General features: G+C 39.8%; 1 protein-coding gene across 4 annotated transcripts in view; it reads right to left on the bottom strand.

Moving 5' to 3' along the window:
* The window catches only part of arhgef26 (Rho guanine nucleotide exchange factor 26), a 97992-nt gene that overhangs the window by 27290 nt on the left and 50081 nt on the right, over positions 1 to 20621 (bottom strand). For all 4 annotated transcript variants that reach the window (XM_008106139.3, XM_008106140.3, XM_016992042.2 and 1 more), the window contains exons 7-11: positions 17835 to 17987; positions 17170 to 17299; positions 13390 to 13464; positions 10805 to 10894; positions 8910 to 9064 (exon numbers count right to left, since the gene is read on the bottom strand). In XM_008106139.3, the coding sequence (XP_008104346.1) occupies positions 8910 to 9064; positions 10805 to 10894; positions 13390 to 13464; positions 17170 to 17299; positions 17835 to 17987 (603 nt within the window). The remainder of the gene's footprint in view (positions 1 to 8909; positions 9065 to 10804; positions 10895 to 13389; positions 13465 to 17169; positions 17300 to 17834; positions 17988 to 20621) is intronic.

Raw genomic sequence — 20621 nt, 5'->3', positions numbered from 1 at the left:
TCCCTGGAAAGAGTAAATGAGAAGCAGTAAATGCTTTTTCTATGCCTTTCTATGATGAGAAAGTTTGCTTTGAGAGCTTCACAGCTTCTTTTCTCTGGGCCAAGAAGAGAAGTCTCCATCATTTCTGTTGCTTCTCCTGTTCTGAAGGCAATGTAAGGCTAGCACAATAAAGTCCTGGAAATTATTCCAGTTGGAAATCTGTACTTCAGTGCCAGAGCCAAAACATACAATGATACACTGCTCTTGTAAGATTGATGTGATGGCTGAGAAATGTTAGTGCTCACTTGTATGACATGACTAATTGCTACTAACTCCAGGCAAGTACCTAATTGCACATAATGGCTACAGCTCTCCAAAAATATGAAATCACTGTATGATTTGGACCAGAAGTGAGTGAGCTGATTTCCCCTTGGCAATAGGACTTTTATCCCTTTCCTCTTCTTTTCCTATTGCCATAATACTCAAGGGACCCCCTAGAACAATTTGGGATGAATAATGGACATTACAGGGGAATGGGAAAATCAGAAGAAAAAAAACCCTTGGCAAATCTGCCCTGCGCAAAGGGAAGCACTTTCAGATTTGGTCCTGTACCAAGCTCAAAAACAAATATTGTGATTTAATAATTGGTAATACAAAGCAGATGTGAACCAATGTATTGTGCTAGGACTCCAGGAGACCAGGGTCAGAAACCCTGCGCAGCCATGGAAATCTACTTGATAATATTGGCAAGTTACTCTCTTAGCCTGAGGAAGGCAATGACAAACCCTTTAAACAAATATTGCCAAGAAACCTTTGTGATATTTTAACTTAAGGGTACCGTATGCCAGAAATCTTGAGGGTACAAACCAATGAAATAACTCAGGAGAATATCAGGGCACTAGATTAAATGACAATCTATGGTCATCTTAACAGCCTGTGTTCTAAGGAGTTGCTATGAGTTTTAAAACCCCCCTTTCCTTTAAAGTTAACTGAGAGTGTCACTTTCATCATTCAGATTACCCCTAGGGAGAGAACAGGGGTGACTAGTATACAGGAACATACATTCGCCTTGGCCTCTGTATCCAATTGAGATCTCAAACTGAGACACTCCGTAGTTAAATCAAATGGGAGAACTTTCCTAAACTTCGGAACTTAGCCTTACTTTCCTAATGTCATAGTATAGCTGACTAGTATAATATGACTAGGGGCATATAACCATAATATAGATGAGGGAGTGGAAGTAACATTTCAGCCAGGAGTAATCAGCCTGTGGCCTTGATACTGGACTCTAGTTACCATATGTGCCAGACACTTTACAGGGTGGGATGGGGTAATTAATCTACAACTGACTACAGGAGGCCCACCAGTGACTTAAGAGTCATGTTTTTTATATGTATTAACTCAAACTTCTTTAATTACTTCTACAGAGCAATCATATTCAAACTATTTTATTTTGCATATATAGAATCCAATATGAAACCCCTGATTAGTTCCTCAAATTACCCCTTCTCCTCCTCCTCCTCCTCTCTCTCTCTCTCTTTGTATGTATGTATGTATATACAAAGATCTTAAAGATGGATTACGAATTCCACAGACTGGTTGCCCTTTTATCTTCTTACTACTTTAACTATACCTAAGTTTTGTCTCATTGCTCAGATGCCTTTAAGCTTTCTTGCACAATATACAAGTCATATGTAATTCTTTTAATGATACCTCTGGTATGTAAAGTATTTCCAAAAGCTTTCTTTAAAATGCACATGCAATGTTAAACCAATGCATAAGTTGTTCCTAAGACAAATCTGGCCTGTACTAGAACTCTTTGATTTTGTTACTTTTAAATTTAATCACTGTGCAAATGTACATCAGTAAGTTCAGATAAATGCTTGTTCTAATTAAGCAGATACAGTATTTTAGAAGAGAGCAGTTAAGCTCTGAAATATGTATAAATTGGAGAGAGCTGTTTTGTAGAAGTGTTCAAATCAAAGCCATATTCAGTCATTAGTCACCTAGCTTTCTTCAGAGGAGAGATATCATCATTTGAAAAGTGCATCTGTATTTATTTATTTTATTATGTATTTATGGTATTTATACCCCGGCCTTCTCACCCCAAAGGGGATTCAGAGCGGCTATACAATAGGCAATAATTCAATGCCACATAAAATGAACATATAATAAAATAGACATATGCACTAAAACATTAAATTAAACACATAAATACTAAAAACAATGATTAAAAAACCACAATCTGAAATCATGATCCAAAAGCCATTTCAGTCATTATTGCACATATTCCAACTTCACTTATTGCACTGTCAAAGGCTTGGTTCCACAGCCATGTTGTTATGGTTGAGCCTTATGGCTCCGATACTGGGAGACGTGGTCGTAAGACTCCTCGGGAGTCAGATACTCTCGAGGAGCGAGAAAGGAAGCGGCTGCGGGACTTATTTGCAGAACCATCTGACGAGGATTCCTTTGAGGGTTTTACTGAGAGAATGGAGGAAGAGATGGTTAGCTCAGAGGAGGATGACATGGAATGGACTCGTGTGAGGGAGGATTTGGGTGCCACTGGCAATGATAGTATGGAAGGCGATTGGGGACCTTCAGGATTAGACCCGTGGACAAGCTGGAGGGATGGGACGGGATCCACAGCTGGGGATGCTGTGGGGCGTAGTCAAAGGTGTTTCAGTTCTGATGAGGAAAGTGATGAGGAAACGCCTGGAATTAGGGTAACAGCTGATAGTGATGAGGAGCTGTAAACTGGCATAAAATGGGGTTTGGAAGCAATGGCTAATTGCGTTGGGCAAGGTAATCTGGACGAACGCTTGGGCTCTGTGTGGGAAATTCCTGAAGACGGGTGTGATTCGTTTGCTGACTACATAAGTTACCAAGGACACTGGGCATAGACGGCGGGAGGAACTGTGTGGGCTTTTGTTGTGCAACCTGTGCTTAATCTTAATAGCTTGGACCTCCGTCGTCTTCTTGACGGACGCCATCTGTTTATTCTGGACTGACTGACTGACTGACTGACTGACTACGGCCTCGGACTCTCCTTCCTGTGATTATCGTTGGACCTGGTGAACTACAAACGTCTGTACCTGCCTTACGACCTTCGGACCGGATTGGAACTTCGCTGACCGCTTCTGCCCTTGAATGCTGCGTTTGTATCTGGAAATTGCTTGCTGTGTGGAGGAGTAACCTCTTAGTTACTCAAACATAGCTTTTGGCAGCAGAGAAGCATCTGCTGCCAGTTGTTTGTATTCCTTTGAACTTTTTGTTCACCAGCTTTTGTTTGTTTTAGTCCCAGGCTGAAGTAAGCTTTTTTGGTTTAACCCGGATTAAACTCCGGTTTAATCCGGTTTATCTTTTGAACGTTTTCCTTGTGTCTTTTTACTTTTAAGGCCAATGTTTGCCTAGCCCTTGTCTTTTACGGGCATTTTTGGTTCTGTAACTCCAATAAACTTTGTTATATCTTATCTTGTGGCGTTCTGTCCTTGACAGATTGCCCAACGCCCATAAAAAAGTTTTTTCTTAGTAGTTAATTGCGTCAAGAAGACGATGGAGGAGCTCAAAGCTCGCTTTGATCAGTTGCAGGCTGCTTTTTACGCTGCACAAGCAGCACAGCCAGCCAAAGTACATGTTATGACTCCCGAACGTTTCGACGGGTCTCGGAACAAACTGCCTACCTTTTTGGCACAAATTGAACTCTATTTTTCCCAGATTAGTGTACAAGCTTTTCCTACGGACACTAGCAAGGTGGCATTTATTTTGAGTTTATTGACTGGTCCCGCAGGACAATGGGCCACTAATTTGATTTTGGGAAATGACCCAGTCAAGGACAATTTAAGTGATTTCAAAAAATTATTAACTGACACTTTTGGGGATCCCCTCCATACGGAGAATGCTAGCTGGGCTCTTTATCGGTTGAAACAGGGAAAGGGGACTGTTTTGGATTATTTAAATAAGTTTAACTCGTATCGACATCAATTAGACTGGGGGGAGAATGCATTTATGCTTTTGTTTATTGCGGGTTTAAATGACTACCTCCAGGATGAATTGGCACGTTTAGAGCCGGCAGAAAGTTGGGATGCCTTAATAGCTAAAGTGTTGCGTTTGGACGCCCGGTACGAATCCCATAAACAGTCTAGAGCTATGTCTGCGCCACCTCTGTTTGAGCCTAAGGCACTTGTGACAAAGGGGGACGAACCTATGGAACTCGGGGTGTTTAAAAAACTATCTATAGCAGAAAAAAACCGTAGGAGACAACTGGGGTTGTGTTTGTATTGTGGGAATGCTGGGCATTTTGCCAGAACTTGTAATGTAAAACCTTCCCAGCTTTCGGGAAAAGGCCAGCCCTAGTGCGACGTGAGTCCAACGCATTAGGGCTTTTAAAGCAGTCAACTGAGGGGAAGAAACATGTCTTTGTACCCATTTGTTTATCTGTTGGGGGAAAAGAACTTGCTTCTACTTTGGCACTGCTGGACTCAGGGGCTACGGGCTCATATGTGGATGTTGGGTTTGCAAGGAAGCATGGACTTCCTGTAGTGCATAAAGCATGCGATGTATGGGTGGAAGGGGCGGATGGGAGATTATTGGAGACTGGGGTGGTTAATCATGAGACCTCAGAGTTAACGTAAGAGGTACAAGGAGTAACGGGAAAGTTTGTTTGGGATATTACACGATTACCAAGGTATGACGTGATCCTGGGAATGGATTGGTTAACCTTAGTAAATCCTCAAGTGGACTGGGTAACGCGTACTATAGCTTTTAAGAGGCAGGAATGTTTTGCTCTAAACCCTTCTCAGGTTGATATGGAGGGAGTGCCTGGTGAATATGGGGAATTTCAAGACGTATTTTGTAAGAAAGAAGCAGATAAGTTGCCGCCTCATAGACCATACGATTGTGCCATTAGACTAGTGGACGGTGCAAAATTGCCAGCAGGAAGGTTGTACGCCTTAACAGTACCAGAAAGGCAAGCCTTGAGAGAATTCCTTGACGAAAACCTAGCTAAGGGGTTTATTCGCCCATCTAGCTCTCCAACTGCTGCACCTGTGTTCTTTGTAGCTAAAAAGACAGGAGAACTCAGGTTGGTTTGTGATTACCGGGTTCTTAACAAGCACACCATTAGAGATAGGTACCCGCTACCTCTGATTTCGGAATTACTATCGAGGGTGCAAGGGGCTAAGATCTTTACCAAGCTTGACCTGCGGGGGGCGTATAACTTGATTAGAATACGGAAAGGTGATGAATGGAAGACGGCATTTAACACGTGTTTCGGATGCCATGAGTTCCGTGTAATGCCTTTCGGACTTTGCAATGCGCCTGCGGTCTTCCAAAGGTTCATAAACGATGTATTTAGAGACTTAATTGATCAATTTGTGGTGGTTTATTTGGACGATATATTAATTTTCTCTAAGGATGAAAAAGAACACTGACAGCATGTTAAGCAGGTACTACACCGCCTACGGGCTAATGGGCTTTTCGCTAAGGCTTCTAAATGTGTTTTTCATGTACCTGAAGTTGAGTTCCTGGGACATGTAGTTTCCGGAAAGGAACTCAAAATGGATCCGCATAAAGTTGACGCAGTCAACTCATGGCAAGAACTTAAGACTAAGAAAGATATGCAGCGGTTCTTAGGCTTCACTAACTACTACCGGGAGTTTATCCCAAACTTTGCCAAACTCACGGTACCTTTAACGCAACTCTTGCGTAAGAAACAACCGTTTGTGTGGGGACGGGAGGCTCACGATGCGTTCTTACAGTTAAAGTCTAGCTTCCAGGCAGACAATATACTAATACATGTGGACAAGCCGTTCATAGTAGAAGCAGACGCTTCTAGCTATGCTTTGGGGGCTGTATTATCTCAAAGGGATTCATCAGGGACTTTGCGTCCCTGTGGATTTTACTCTCGGCAACTAACACCGTTTGAACAAAATTATACCATATGGGAGAAGGAATTACTGGCTATCAAGGTGGCGTTTGAGGTGTGGCGGCACTGGTTAGAGGGCGCACGGCATCAAATTGTGGTCAAATCTGACCACAAGAATTTGGAACATTTGCAAACAGCCAAGAAATTAAATCAACGCCAGATTCGATGGGCTTTATTTTTCTCTAGGTTTAATTTTAAAGTTCAGTTTGTGGAAGGGAAGGCAAATTTGCGGGCAGATGCATTGTCTCGCAAACCCGAGTTTAAGACCAGTGAGCAGGTAGTGTGCCAGACAATTTTGCCTACTGCCTCTTTATGTGTAGTGGAAAATGAGATGGGATTACATGCTCAAATCCTAGAGGCTCAGAAGGAAGATAACTGGACTCAAGAGCAACTCATGCTATTGTCAGTAGGGAATCGTACAATGTTGCCTCATTTACAAGATCAGGATGGCGTACTGGTACGCAATGGACAGGTTTATGTACCAGTGGGGGCACTCAGGTTGGAGGTCATTAGAGCACATCATGACGAACCCATGGCTGGGCATTTTGGCAGATTTAAGACCGTACAGCTCATTACCAGAAACTACTGGTGGCCAAAGATGCGACAAGACATTCTTCGCTTCTGTGATAGCTGCGCTGTTTGCCAGCAGAGTAAGACGCCTGTTGGGCGCCCTAGAGATTTACTATCTTCCTTGCCTGTCCCTGAGAGACCATGGCAAATTATTTCCATGGATTTCATTTCTGATTTGCCTAAGTCTGGGGGTTATACATGTATTTGGGTGGTGGTGGATTTATTTTCTAAAATGGCTCATTTTACACCATGTTCGACAATCCCAGCGGCTCCTACATTGGCGTTATTGTTTACCAAGCACATTTACCGTTTACATGGCGCTCCTGAGGTGATTATTTCAGACAGAGCTCCACAATTTGTGTCGCGTTTTTGGAGACACTTCCATGAGTGTTTAGGAACTAAATTGAATGTCTCCTCAGCTTTTCATCCGCAGACGGATGGTCAATCTGAAAGAGTTAATGGGTTGTTGGAGCAATATTTACGTTGTTTCTGTTTAGACCAACCAACTGCTTGGGTAAAATGGCTATCGGTGGCTGAGTTTGCCTATAACAACGCGGTGCATACGTCTAGTCAGCATACCCCATTTGAGCTGACTTATGGTTTCCATCCACGGGGAGGTGTGGCACCGTCAACCAATGTGGTTTCCTCTGACCCGGTGTACCGTTCTTCTGAAATGGCTGCTTTGCATGATGTTGCTCGTCGTTTACTATTAGAAGCTAAGGCAGCGCAAAAGACTCAAGCCGACTGTCATAGACAAGCAGGGGAAGAGTTGGAAGAGGGGGATTTGGTATGGTTGTCCTCTAAGTACATTAAACAGGCTGGGGGAAAGTTTGCGCCACGGTATTTGGGACCTTTTCCTATTGTTAAAAAGATTTATTCGGTAGCATTTCGTTTGCGTTTGCCCTCTACTTTTAAGATCCATCCTGTTTTTCACCGTTCTTTGTTAAAATTAGATACCTCTGGACGTCGTGGTGCTGTAGCTGAAGACATCACTGCCGTCTCTCCGCCTTTGGAGGAGGAGGCCTTTGTGAGAGGGGATAGTGTTATGGTTGAGCCTTATGGCTCCGATACTGGGAGACGTGGTCGTAAGACTCCTCGGGAGTCAGATACTCTCGAGGAGCGAGAAAGGAAGCGGCTGCGGGACTTATTTGCAGAACCATCTGACGAGGATTCCTTTGAGGGTTTTACTGAGAGAATGGAGGAAGAGATGGTTAGCTCAGAGGAGGATGACATGGAATGGACTCGTGTGAGGGAGGATTTGGGTGCCACTGGCAATGATAGTATGGAAGGCGATTGGGGACCTTCAGGATTAGACCCGTGGACAAGCTGGAGGGATGGGACGGGATCCACAGCTGGGGATGCTGTGGGGCGTAGTCAAAGGTGTTTCAGTTCTGATGAGGAAAGTGATGAGGAAACGCCTGGAATTAGGGTAACAGCTGATAGTGATGAGGAGCTGTAAACTGGCATAAAATGGGGTTTGGAAGCAATGGCTAATTGCGTTGGGCAAGGTAATCTGGACGAACGCTTGGGCTCTGTGTGGGAAATTCCTGAAGACGGGTGTGATTCGTTTGCTGACTACGTAAGTTATCAAGGACACTGGGCATAGACGGCGGGAGGAACTGTGTGGGCTTTTGTTGTGCAACCTGTGCTTAATCTTAATAGCTTGGACCTAGCTTGGACCTTGTAACTCCAATAAACTTTGTTATATCTTATCTTGTGGCGTTCTGTCCTTGACACATGTTTTTAATTTTTTCCTAAAGGTCAAGAGGGAGGGAGCAGACCTCATTTCACTAGGGAGGGAATTCCACAGCCGAGGGGCCACCCCTGAGAAGGTCCTGTCTCTCGTCCCCACCAACCGCACCTACGAATGAGACGAGACCGAGAGCAGGGCCTTCCCAGACGATCTTAACCTCCGAGGTGGTTCATAGAGGGAGATACATTCAGACAGGTAAGCTGGGCCAGAACCATTTAGGCTTTATACGATAAAACCAGCACTTTGAATTGTGCTTTGTAGCAGACTGACAGCCAGTGGAGCTGGCGTAAGAGGGGAGTTGTATGTTCCCTGTACGCTGCTCCAGTGACAAATCTGGCTGCAACCAGGAACAAACCAAGTTCAAAATATAGTGGGAGCACGATGCAACCATTAAAAGTCATAAAATCCCATAACAGAATACCCTGAGATATCTTTGAATTATTCAGTAGTTTGGAGGAACCCAGTATTTATTATTATTCTTGTCTGCGTACTATTCTTTTCTTTAAATGATCTGTCTGGGGACTTGCATGAGTTGCCTCAGGTATTCCAGAATTTGCATATGTAGCCACAAATGCGCTGCAAAATTTTGTGCTAAATCAATATTCAAAGAGGGAGGTAAGGCAGCTATTTTGTTACTGTAATTCTCTGGCACAAAATAGTGTCACTCACTCCAGCTCTTACCTTTTCTTTTTTGTGATGATGAGGACATCGTTAAAGAGGAAGAAGTAAACTTGTTGCTTAGAAGTTCTTTTAGAGAAAAGTCCCATGTCTTCCACAAAGGCCATTAATTCACCCCGTTTCACTAGCCACCGGGAAGAGGAAACCAGTGGAAATGGCTACAAAGAAAGAATACTGATATTTAACTCTTACAAAAAAATTTGTAGGATTTCTCCAGAGAAACACAGGCATGCAAGCAATTAAACTATGGGTTCTTTCAAAGCTTACAATCTAAATAACAAAGGAGAAAAAATGCTAATATTCTTGTAGTAGTTTTCTTCTAATCCATAAACAATCTGGTTCACTTTGAAAATAAAAGACAATAACATAATGCCAAGCAGCCCTGAGGGTCTTGTGGAGTTTTTACTATTGTAAAAAAAATTAACAATATGCAAACATCTTTAAAACCTATTTTTTGCCTTTGCCTATAATAGGCAAGCACACCTTCCATATGAAATAAAATCATTGTATTTTGAAAACAAAAGCACATAACTGCTTACATTCCAAAATATATATTTTTAGATTTTATTTGGATTTAAAATGCCTGCCACAATTTTCAATAATTCCCCCATAACTTTCAAATTCCCCTTTAATGAACTGATTTGAAAACTGAGCTAAGAATGTTTTTAATCTTTCCAACCCATTTGAAAATATTTGTCCCATGGGTACAATTAAGTTAGGAGCAGAAAACCTGTTTCTTATAATACAATAAAAGGAGACATTGTAACATTTCAGGGCTAAGTGCCAGGGGTAGCTTTATATCAGTGGTCCCCAACCTTTGAGCCTCCAGGTGTTTTGGACTTCAGCTCCCACAGTTCCTAACAGCTGGTAAGCTGGCTGGGGTTTCTGGGAGTTGAAGTCCAAAACATCTGGAGGCCCAAAGATTGGGAATCATTGCTTTATACCAATGGAGGGTTTCGTGAGTGTTAACTGCTTAATTGGGGCCAACATGGGGCCATCACTTTAGGTGGAAGGATTCCTCTCCAAAAATGGAAGGGACTAAATACTGTATCCTAACCTCTCAGATAGAGCACCAAGGAGGTTAGGACTCAGTAAGTGATCATTCAGTGAAAAGTTTGCTTCTTGGTGCTTCTCTTCTAGCTTGTTGATTCTTTTCTGGGCAATATGGATTCTTTTCTTACCAAATAGAATTTCTAATTCCACTGTATTTTAATATCATAAGCTAAAACAAGTAAAGCTTAAGGAATGATAGCATTAAAACTCAGAAGACACAACAAACTTAGCTTTGTCTCCTCTATTTCTATATTGTTAAGGAAAACTAGGACTGGAACTTAAATGGCCTAAGAAATTGAGTATATGTAGCAGAATGTAATCCAAAATCTACTTGTTTGGAACAGTAAATTCAGCTGGTATTTGAAGTATGTGCAAGAGGGAAAAACAACCCCACCTTTCAAATTGAGAGAGAGAAAGAAGATTACGTGACAAACATTGAAAATGTGAGAAGTCAAGAGAGATAAACACAGTGAGACAACACTGAATTATTTTTTTTAACTTTGCATGTAGAAACACACTGCAGAGGAAGTATGCTATCATTATCCGGAGTATATGTCTAGGTAATGTATGTCAACTGAATGTCAGTATTTTTTAGAAAAACACACACCCACAATGTATTTTTTCTGCTTGGATTTAAGGACTAGAGTAATATTATGTCAATGGAGTATGCGTTAAGCATCACAGCTGTTTTCAAGATATGAACTTGTTTGCCTTCTCCTAGAACATCAGCCTAATAACTCTTTATTTCCCAAATAACTATATTTACTCTAGCTATGACAACACATTATTTAAACTAAGCAAAAGTTAAAGTTTGCACAATAAAAGTATGATGGAAAATATTAAACCTTGATTTTGAATTCCAGCTGGGAGTTGATCGTATACATCATTTCTGTCCTTTCCATTTTTCGAGCACCTTCATTGCAGAGGCGAACCAACTGGGAAAGAAGAAAAAAATCATTATGATGTATTCAGTATTGAAAGCATTCTCACTACTCTCTTTACAAGGTGATATTTTTCAGGAATTAATAATAAAGAGGAAGGGGGTCAAAGAGATTTTAATTTTACAAGTAACTTATCATGAACCAGCTTTTTCCTATAATATTGTTCAAAAATTCTAGTCACATTGTTTTTTTGTTTGTTTTTTAAAAAAAACACCAGAGTTTTCTGGGCTGAGAGTCACCTTTGTTTTTCAAGTAATAAATATACAATTTTCAAAGTTTAAGACATACCTCAGCAAGAAGAAAATGCCACAAACCAATGTGCACTTGAGAACATTTATTCAGTGTTCTAGCTAGTCAGCTCACGCTATCTTTCAGGATACCAATTCGATTTTCCTCCCATTTACTGCCCTCTGTTCCCTTACTTTGTGGCATCTTAACAGGCTTAGCTTTGTTAAAATTACTTTAAGATTTTATCTCCCAAAAAGTGTATTGCTTGTCTGAAAACTTCTTGCATAATTGCCTTTCCTTATAGCTCTGTTTGAGACACTGATCAATCAAATTAGATACCTTGATATGATATGAGTATATATGATTTTAAATATAAAGTTTGACATAGTAGATTTTCACAAAGTTTCAGAATTATTATGCTATTATTCTAATATGGTTTCAACGTAATTTGATTGACATTTTCTTTTCATGCATTTTAATATACAATGTTTCTGCAGTGCACTGGTATCTTATAAATAAAATACAGAAAGCAGCCCCATGAAAGTGGCCATTCTTTATGACTAAAAGTTAAGAGAGCACTAACTGAATGGTTGTTTTCTGAACTTCAATGCAATTTATGCATAATCTTTGTGTTTGTATTTTAAAATCCATAAGACAAAAATATTTCTGTATGCAAATAATTATAATGCAATGCAAAAAAGACCCCTAATAATCCTGTGAAAAATTAACATATTAAGAGTTGCTATTTCCATTTTCACCAAAAGGAATACAAATGTCCTTTCCCTGCAGCAAAGATCAATATACAAGAACCTTAATAGCACATTCTATTGATTCCATCTATTTCCCAACCATATCATGTGGCAAAATAGTTCAAATGAAAAACATATCAAAGATGTCAATGGGAACGCCTTTGTTAATGGCTGCAAAAATAGAGACAGATAACAAATATTTTCTAGACATGTCCCATCTAAGCCTTGTATGGAGGTAAAAAGAAGGCACAGTAAAACACAACCCTGCTCAACTTCCCTATCAATTCTGTAGGGGGGAAATTACCTGGAGTTACTGAGAGAGAAAATACTTATATACGAGTAATTTATATTTCTAGTGATGTTGTGTGTAGGAGGCATATTAAGCTATTTTCTCCCTTCAGTAGCAATGAATTCAGTGCAAGTAATGAGTAATCTGGAGAAGATGAAGATAAAGGCTTTTTAAAAAGGCCCAAGGGGTATCTTTTGCCTGGAAACTATTATAAGCTAAAGATAAAAGTCATACTTATCACTGATAATTTAGCGGCACCCACACAAGGCAAAACTCTACAAATCAGGAAAACTGCATTTCTTCTTCCTTCTACTGTCTGAACACTATGTGCATTACTCTACCATTCCCAGAGGAACTACTAACAATATTGACTGAATAATTTAACATTGCAATATTAGCAAACAAAGCCAGTGCCTTGAATTAATCCATTTTCCTTTACATCCTCTTATACTCAGATGTTTTTGAGCAAAAAACAAGGTGTGATGCACATATCAGTAACTTAGGTCATCAGAAAGCAAGTGTTCCTTAAAATGAGATGACCACTTCTAAAAGGATAACTGTTCATGTCTAAAAGGATAATTGTTCAAAGGATCAAATCAATATGTTTTATTATTAATCTATTATCAAGGTACTGATTTTGATAATCAATAATTAACTCAATTATAATTATTTACAAGAATAAAGAATCATTTTACAACAAGAATTAGGATAGAAGTGATTGCAGATTTTACATCTACATACATTCTCCCTACTGGGGAGAGAACAGTTATCAACTAATCATATACAAGAGAGAGAAGCTAATATCAACATATATTTCACAGGCCTCACGAGTCAAATCAACAAAATAAGGCGGATTTGAATAAAGTACACTGCAAGTTTGTCCCATGTAGTAAATTACATCCAGACTACATGAGGTTAGTGTTCAGAACTGGCATTATGAACACCCAGTTTGTACAGAGATTATGTATCTGGTGACATTTCAACAATTTCTTGAGCATGTTCAAAAAGTCAGTGTCCTTTGTGGAGGGGCAGGCAGGGAAAAACCTTTTTTCCCTGCCTGCACTCCATTTGTAGCCAAAAATAAACAGAAAAAAACAAAACAAAACCATGGCTGCAGAGCCCTTGCTGTTACAGTTGCCCAAATAAGCCGAATATAGTGAATACCGTTTCTTAATGTAGATCCAGACACAACCCTAGCAGCAAGAATCCTTTGCTAAACATACCTTGCTAACTTCTTTTAAAGCTCGTTTGCAAACTTCGTATTTTTGTGAGTCTTTAGGTGTTTTCTGGCAAATAGTCTGAAACAAAGAGTAAAAAGATTTAGAATTAAGCAGAAACTTTAAATAAACCATTGAAAACCTTCTATGACAGAATTAAAATGTATCACATGTCTTTAAATTTCTACATTTGTGCTCTAGGAAGGCAGTATATTTTGTTTCCTCTAAAGTGTAAATAGTGATTTTCTCCAGGAACAGCAACAAGCTGAATGATACATTGAAGATCTAAATCAATGGTTCACATTTTTTACCACCCAGCTCTTTTGGACTTCAGTCACAGAATCTCTTACCAAAAACTATGATGGTTGAGGCTTCTGGAAGTTGAAGTTCAAAACATCTGGAGGATCTGACACTGAAAGCACTGTTCCAAATGGAAAGGAGGAACAATTGACATTTGATGTACCACCTCTATAGAGGCATCCTTTAAATCCACTGTCAGCTACACTTTGGCATTTCCTTTCACTCTTTTCTAATTCCAGGTGGAAATACTCCTTCCCTCTCTTCTTTTTAATAAAGGAAAACTGTCCTTCATGATTTTAGTTAGTAAACTATTCTGAGGACTTCTAAAGCTATTTAGATCAAACAGAAGATGAAATTCAAAGTTTTAGAGAAACCCCATAAAAGTAAAAGGAGTCTGATTATTAAATCAACATTTTCTAGACTTGCTTTCATAAGGAAACTATGAAAACAAAGTAGTACCAAAGCAAACATCCTGCACTGATAGGTTTCTAATGACAAGGGCGATATATCATGCTTTTTTTGTGAAAGAAGCCAAAACACCATAAAATTGTTCTCTGGTAATATGTTGTTTTTGCAGTCTGAATGTAATAGAGAGAATAATTATTCCCGAATTGTTGGCAAGAAATCATGATCAAAATTAATTACAATAAAATTTTATTTAATGAATAACAGAGCTAGGGTAGTTAAGAGGCAGAAGATCCAAGCACATCTTGAAAGAAACTCACTGGGTGGTCCCCAAGCAACCCAGAGTATTTCATTTTAGATCCTGCCATGTTTCTTACTGCATTGATTTATTAAGTTTTCATTACCTATTAAATATTAAACAGAAACACTAATAATAATCTACCAGAACTAGGGTTTAACTAGGTGTTGTTATTAGCATACCCTGTTGCAAATAATAATAAAAAATATTGAGACAAAGAAGAAAAATCAAATCAAATACTGCGAATTGATAGTTTGATAGAGCACTTTGTTACTCTTCACAGCAACAAACCACCTCTCAATAAATTATTCTGTTGGTAGTCTGTCAGGGATACATGCTAGCATTGAATGGAAGTGGGTGTCTCCCTTCACCCCACTTTTTAACATTTTTCTGACACCTCCTCTTTCCCTCTTTCTGACACCTCCCTCCTTTTCTTCCTTTATCTTCTACCATCGCTTTTCCTGTTCTGGCTCTCTTTTTCCTTGTCTTTCCCCAATATAAGTAAATAATTACAGTCAGCTCTCTGTATTTGCATGTTACCTTTTTCAAATTTGATTATTTGCAGATTTCATTAATGCGGTACTCTAGGAATCTCCAGGTTCTTCAATGAAACTCTTTGCTCAACCAGAGCCTAAAAATCCCTAGTGTGCTGTTTTCTTAGGTTAAATAAAATCTGTGTTTTTATCCACAGTATTTCCATTTCCATGCATCCCTAACTTCAGGAATTGTGGAGGACTGATTGTATAAATAGCAATACAATCATGACATTAGAATCTTTCTCTGATTAAAAGGTGTGATGCAAGGAAAATGTGCATCAGTCTCTGCCCACGTTCCCTCAGCTTCTTCCCTCAACTACTTCTCTCCTCCCAAATATTTCCAGTGTGAACCATTTAATGGTTAGGAAGATTGGCTGTGTGCTATTAGAATACAGGCAGTTTCTACTCTCATTCTGCACACAATGCTATATTATGGAGAACCTCTGAAGTAAGGCATTTGGAGCTTGGCATGCTCTGAAAAGCCACATACTTTCCATTTCTCTGCTGCAGAACCATCAGAGCAGAAGAACATCTGGCACCTCTCTCCAGAGCAAGTCAATGCCACATTCTAAAAGGACGACTCTGCTGTCTTCCAGCAGCTGGAAAAGAGTAAGCAGGTCTCCTTCTGTTTATAGCATCAGAGGCCTTCTTGATAGGGAGCGGCTCTGATTCATCACCCACATATTATGTTGGAGTGTGGGAATTGTTCAGCCCTCCAGATGTTGTTGGATTGAAGTTCTAAGCAGCCTTAGTCAGCATAGAAACTGTTAGGGGATGCTGAAGCTGCCGTGCAACATTTGGAGGCTCACAAAACTCCCACTCCTTCCCTACTACCATAAGTGAACATATCTTACTGTTCCATAACATGGTTGAACCTAAGTGCAAGATATTTGGCATAAACAGCTAAAACTAATAATTTCTGTAACTAGAAGGATTTTACTATGCTTATTATCAGCTGGAGCATACTCTTTATTTTTCAGCTTTTTTCTGCTTCTTCAATGTCATCATTTTGAATGTAGAGTAGAGTTCCGGTTATCCGACATAAAGGGCGGGCCCAATGTTGGATTACCGAAACTGTTAGATAATAAGGAGGTCCTAAGGCTCCAAGCCGGGGGGTTGGCAAGGAAGGAAGGGATTTTTGCACACCATGCATGGAGGAGCATGGAGGAGCCCCTCCAGCGGGTGCAGAGGAGGAAGCCAAACTCGAGAGATGCCTTTGAGCAACTTTTGAAACTGAGGCCGTGGGAAGGTGCCTCGAGGGAGGCAGGCTCTGAAGGAAGTTTTAATGGAAGTTTTATTCTCCCCGCACCTTGCTTGCTCACCTTTGAGGAGCTTGGAGGCTCCTCAAACTTAAAACTTCCTTCGGAGCCTGCCTCCCTTGAGGCACCTTCCTGTGGCTTCAGTTTCAAAAGTTGCTCCAAGGTGCCTCTCGAGTTTGGCCTCCTCCTCTGCACTCCCTGGAGGGGCTCCTCCATGCATGGTGTGCAAAAGTCCCTTCCCTCCTTGCCAAGCCCCCAGCGGCGCGTTGGATAATATAGTGTATTGGATAAGCGGAAATCGGATAACTGGAACTCTACTATAATCTGGAGTTTAAAATGTCATGCTGAAAATTTCTCTTAAAGAGCAACTCTCAAGAAATGTTTTTAAGATGGAAGAACTTAACCTGATCTTGGATAACTAGGGAGAAGGAGATGTTATAATTAAACTTTTCAAACTGACATCTTCATAAAGATAAACTAGTGTTTCTCCTATTTTCAGCAGCTTACTAGAAAACTGATATGACTTCTCCTTCCATATGTCACATTCTGAATGCCAACTATTATAAGAGTGTTTTTTGGCCAAATGTAATAATCTTACAAAAATTCAGAACAGGAAAGCAGCACAAGATATAGGAACAGACATAAAGACAAAGTCTAAGGGAAAAAATGGCTGCAATCTTGTCCTCAGTAGTAACTAACTTGCTTATCTGCAAGTCTGTCTCCCTCCAGCAATAACTTCCTCCAGAACGGAACAGGCATGGACTACATCAGTTTCAGCCTTTCCAAGACAATGTGTAGAATGTAATTTAAACTGGTGCCAAAATGCCTTAACACTGTCGTAGAAAATGTAAGCATTTTTTCTTAATAAAGTCATTCACCTGAACTGGACAGAGCTGAAGTAGTAATGGAGTGGAAGTAAAGGTTGGTTGCTAAAACCAGTTGTATACATAAGGACAATTACAGCTAACAGAGAGCTACAAGTACTTACATCCATCAGCAGTGGAAGCCGCGTGACCCTCTGCATTGGGAGAATAAGGAAAGAAATCATAGGTAGATTCCTACATTCTTCTTGGGACTCAATCCGTGACAGCACTTCCTTGAAGGTTGGATTAGTTGCTCTGTACAAAATAGTAATAACAGTAATAACTGTTAAAGACAGTCTTAAATGTGAATTTAATAACATGTTTATCTGAAACAGCTAATATTTTCATATAAACTGGTACTTTCCTACAAACAATGTCTATATTTTTATGTTTGCAAAACCAAAAAGGGCAAATATGAACAACCACATCTCAGCACAATAAGCTAAAATATAAGTATTTGGCTCACAAGCACAGTCACTTAAATCAAACAAAGTAGGAAACCTCAATAAGGAAGCCTAATCCACATTTTCCCCAATTGAGATAGAACAGCAAACTATACACACACACACACACACATATATATATAAAGCACTTAGGGCTTAATTCAGGCAGAAACAATCTGATGTTAGTGTAGCCAAAATGTTTTGGTTACTTTGAATTCAGGATGATATCAATAAACACGAATACAATACATATGCAAAAACAGAACTCAATTAATTTGCTGTAAAAAAATTCCATATAGTATTAAAACTGCTGTTTTAAAAAAAAAATGGTAGCTTCCATCACTTACAGTAATTTCTGGAGCGTTCTCTGCTGGTAGACTTCATTTGTGCAATATTTCACATAAGGATCAAAAGTTGAGGTAGTATGTTTTTCTACAATATCACTTATGTCATCTATGACTATATTGTTCTGATGTCTTGCTTCAAGCTCCCTAAAGAACCTAGAAGATAACAAATTAGAGGTCATATTTCATTGTGGTCTTGTATGTGAAAGGCCTATGGATCTTAACTGGCTGTATAACCATACAAATATGTAGAGGTAACTTGGAAGTGTCATATCGGAAAACAGTTTCAGCTTGTCTCTTTGTCAGAGGTTTGTACATATGCTTTTATTCCAAAAATGATTGAATATAGTACAACAAATTGATTTTTACTAGAAAAATTGTTGGTATTTTAAGATATACATACCTTTAAAAACTATATCTCTGCAATATGGGATCTAATGGAAAGTCAATGTCGTTGGATCCTATATGCCTTTAGTATTGCAAAAAAGACTTGAAGTTCAAGGTTGGAAAAATAAACTTTCACTATTCATTGTTCAATGGCCAGAAAATCTTACTGCTTTAACTATCCCTGAACATGTATTTTATAGAAGCCAACTGGGAATATGGTCAGCTTATACTACTTTGCTGCCAGCTCATATTCATACCTTACGCAGTTTCCCTCCTTTCTTTTCCTTCTCTTACTTTTTGGTTTGCTTTTCTTTGAAACCATACATTTAAACACAAAATGTGCATGCTTTTACTGACACGGAATCATACCATTCTAGATGGAGTGTCAGGCACAGAATTCCAAGACAAAATGACTTTTTAATTGTTATAGGTAGTCACTCTTCATCAAGGAGAGGCAGTTCATATCCAGGCTTCAGGAATTGTTAATGGACGCAGTGATTGCTCATCCAATCACTTCTGCTGAAGCATGGGGTTGTTCCTTGCACATTCACACTGCAGCCCCTAAGTTCAAGAGTTGTTTGATGGTCACAGTAATCACACCTCCGCGGCTACTGAAGTACAGGTTTGCTGTACCCAGTGGCCGTAGGCTTTGGAAGTTAGTTGATTCCCACAGTGATTATCCAATTCCCTCCTGCTAGAGTATGGGGCTATGTGAATGCACATGCAGTGGCTTCAGAAGGAATTTCAGACTCTGACACCACTTTTTATGCTTTCTCCACATCCAAGAAGTGCCTTAGAAGCCCTTTGGGGAACCTTGTCCTCACTTCCATTGAATGTGCTTTTCCCACACGTTCAGGCAGGGAGCTAACTGTACTGTAAAATATACTACAGGATAGGTTTAGGTAAAGGTTTTCCCCTGACGTTAAGTCCAGTCGTGACCGACTCTGGGGGTTGGTGCTCATCTCCATTTCTAAGCCGAAGAGCCGGCGTTGTCCGTAGACACCTCCAAGGTCATGTGGCTGGCATGAATGCATGGAGCGCTGTTACCTTCCTGCCTTAGCGGTACCTATTGATCTACTCACATTGGCATGTTTTCGAACTGCTAGGTTGGCAGGAGCTGGGGCTAACAGCGGGCACTCATTCCACTCCCGGGATTTGAACCTGGGACCTTTTGGTCTGCAAGTTCAGCAGCTCAGCGCTTTAACACACTGTGCCACCAGGGGCCCCATATATTGTATACTACAGGATACTGGTTGTTAAATTTAGTCTCAAGTTTTGTTATGATAGAAAAATAGTCCCTTTAAATGTGCTTCACTAGAGAGGTTATGAGATAATGCTTTATGTCAAATTTCAGTATAACTTAGATTTCTTGGGAGTTTATTTTCCTCTATCTCCTTGTTAAAATATATATCTGAACTGTAATAATCAAACCTATCTCATTCTGCTCATTCCCAAGAGGCTCCATTAAACTATCTAAAATGTACTCATATTGCCTTCACTCCAGCTATTTAGAGAAAATAGCCAACTCTTAATCCCTTTTACCCATTGACAAAATGAAGCCTCTTTGAAAATGTTCTCTTATTTAATTTAGTTTCTCTTGGTGAAGGGCCTTTCCACAATCAATATGCTGGTCTGCAAATACTTTACAATTAAGAGTGAAGCAAGGGTACTCCTGTCTCATTGACTCCAGCAGAATTTAATGGAAAAATCTAACAGTAATTTAAGCACATTACCAATTGCTTTGGTAAGTAAAGTATGGATGGGTATAAGATGTTGTCACAGCCACAAACTATTTGCTACAATACTAAAAAGTGGAGCTTTCTTGCCACTGTCTAATCAGAAGCTCATGGTTCCTGGTCAGCAGTTGTGGCACTTAGTCACAATTAATGCCTTCAACAGTTCATAGTAGTATGTCATATGGGCTGGTAGGTTAGTCAAAACTCAGGTAGTTGTCTTTTCCTGTACTGGTGTTAAAGACAGCTGTACCAGCAAATCAGTTAGGGATTCTGTATTCATCATTCCTTCAGATGACCAAATGAAAATGCTAATCTAGTCTCCTTTTCATTTGCAACATTGCAAGATTCCTCCAACACTTCCCCAATGCACACATATTAATTTTACTTTATTCCAAGCCTGTATTTGGTGTCTTTTTTACAACAGAGTACAAAATGCTATTCATTTTAAAAACAATGTGGAGTAGTAAATAGAATTTAGTTCATACCAAGAAAATTATAAGTTATAAAGTTTGCTGGTAAATTCAGAATAGTCTCTAGAGCAGTGGTTCTCAACCTGTGGATCCTTAGATGCATTGGTCTTCAACTCCCAGGAATCCTAGCAGCTGACTGGGATTTCTGGGAGTTGTAGTCCAAAACACCTGGGGACCCACAGGTTGAGAACCACTGC

This window comes from Anolis carolinensis, chromosome 3 (assembly GCF_035594765.1).
Source record: "Anolis carolinensis isolate JA03-04 chromosome 3, rAnoCar3.1.pri, whole genome shotgun sequence".
Lineage (NCBI taxonomy): Eukaryota > Metazoa > Chordata > Lepidosauria > Squamata > Dactyloidae > Anolis > Anolis carolinensis.
This window is presented reverse-complemented; position numbering and strand designations above follow the sequence as displayed.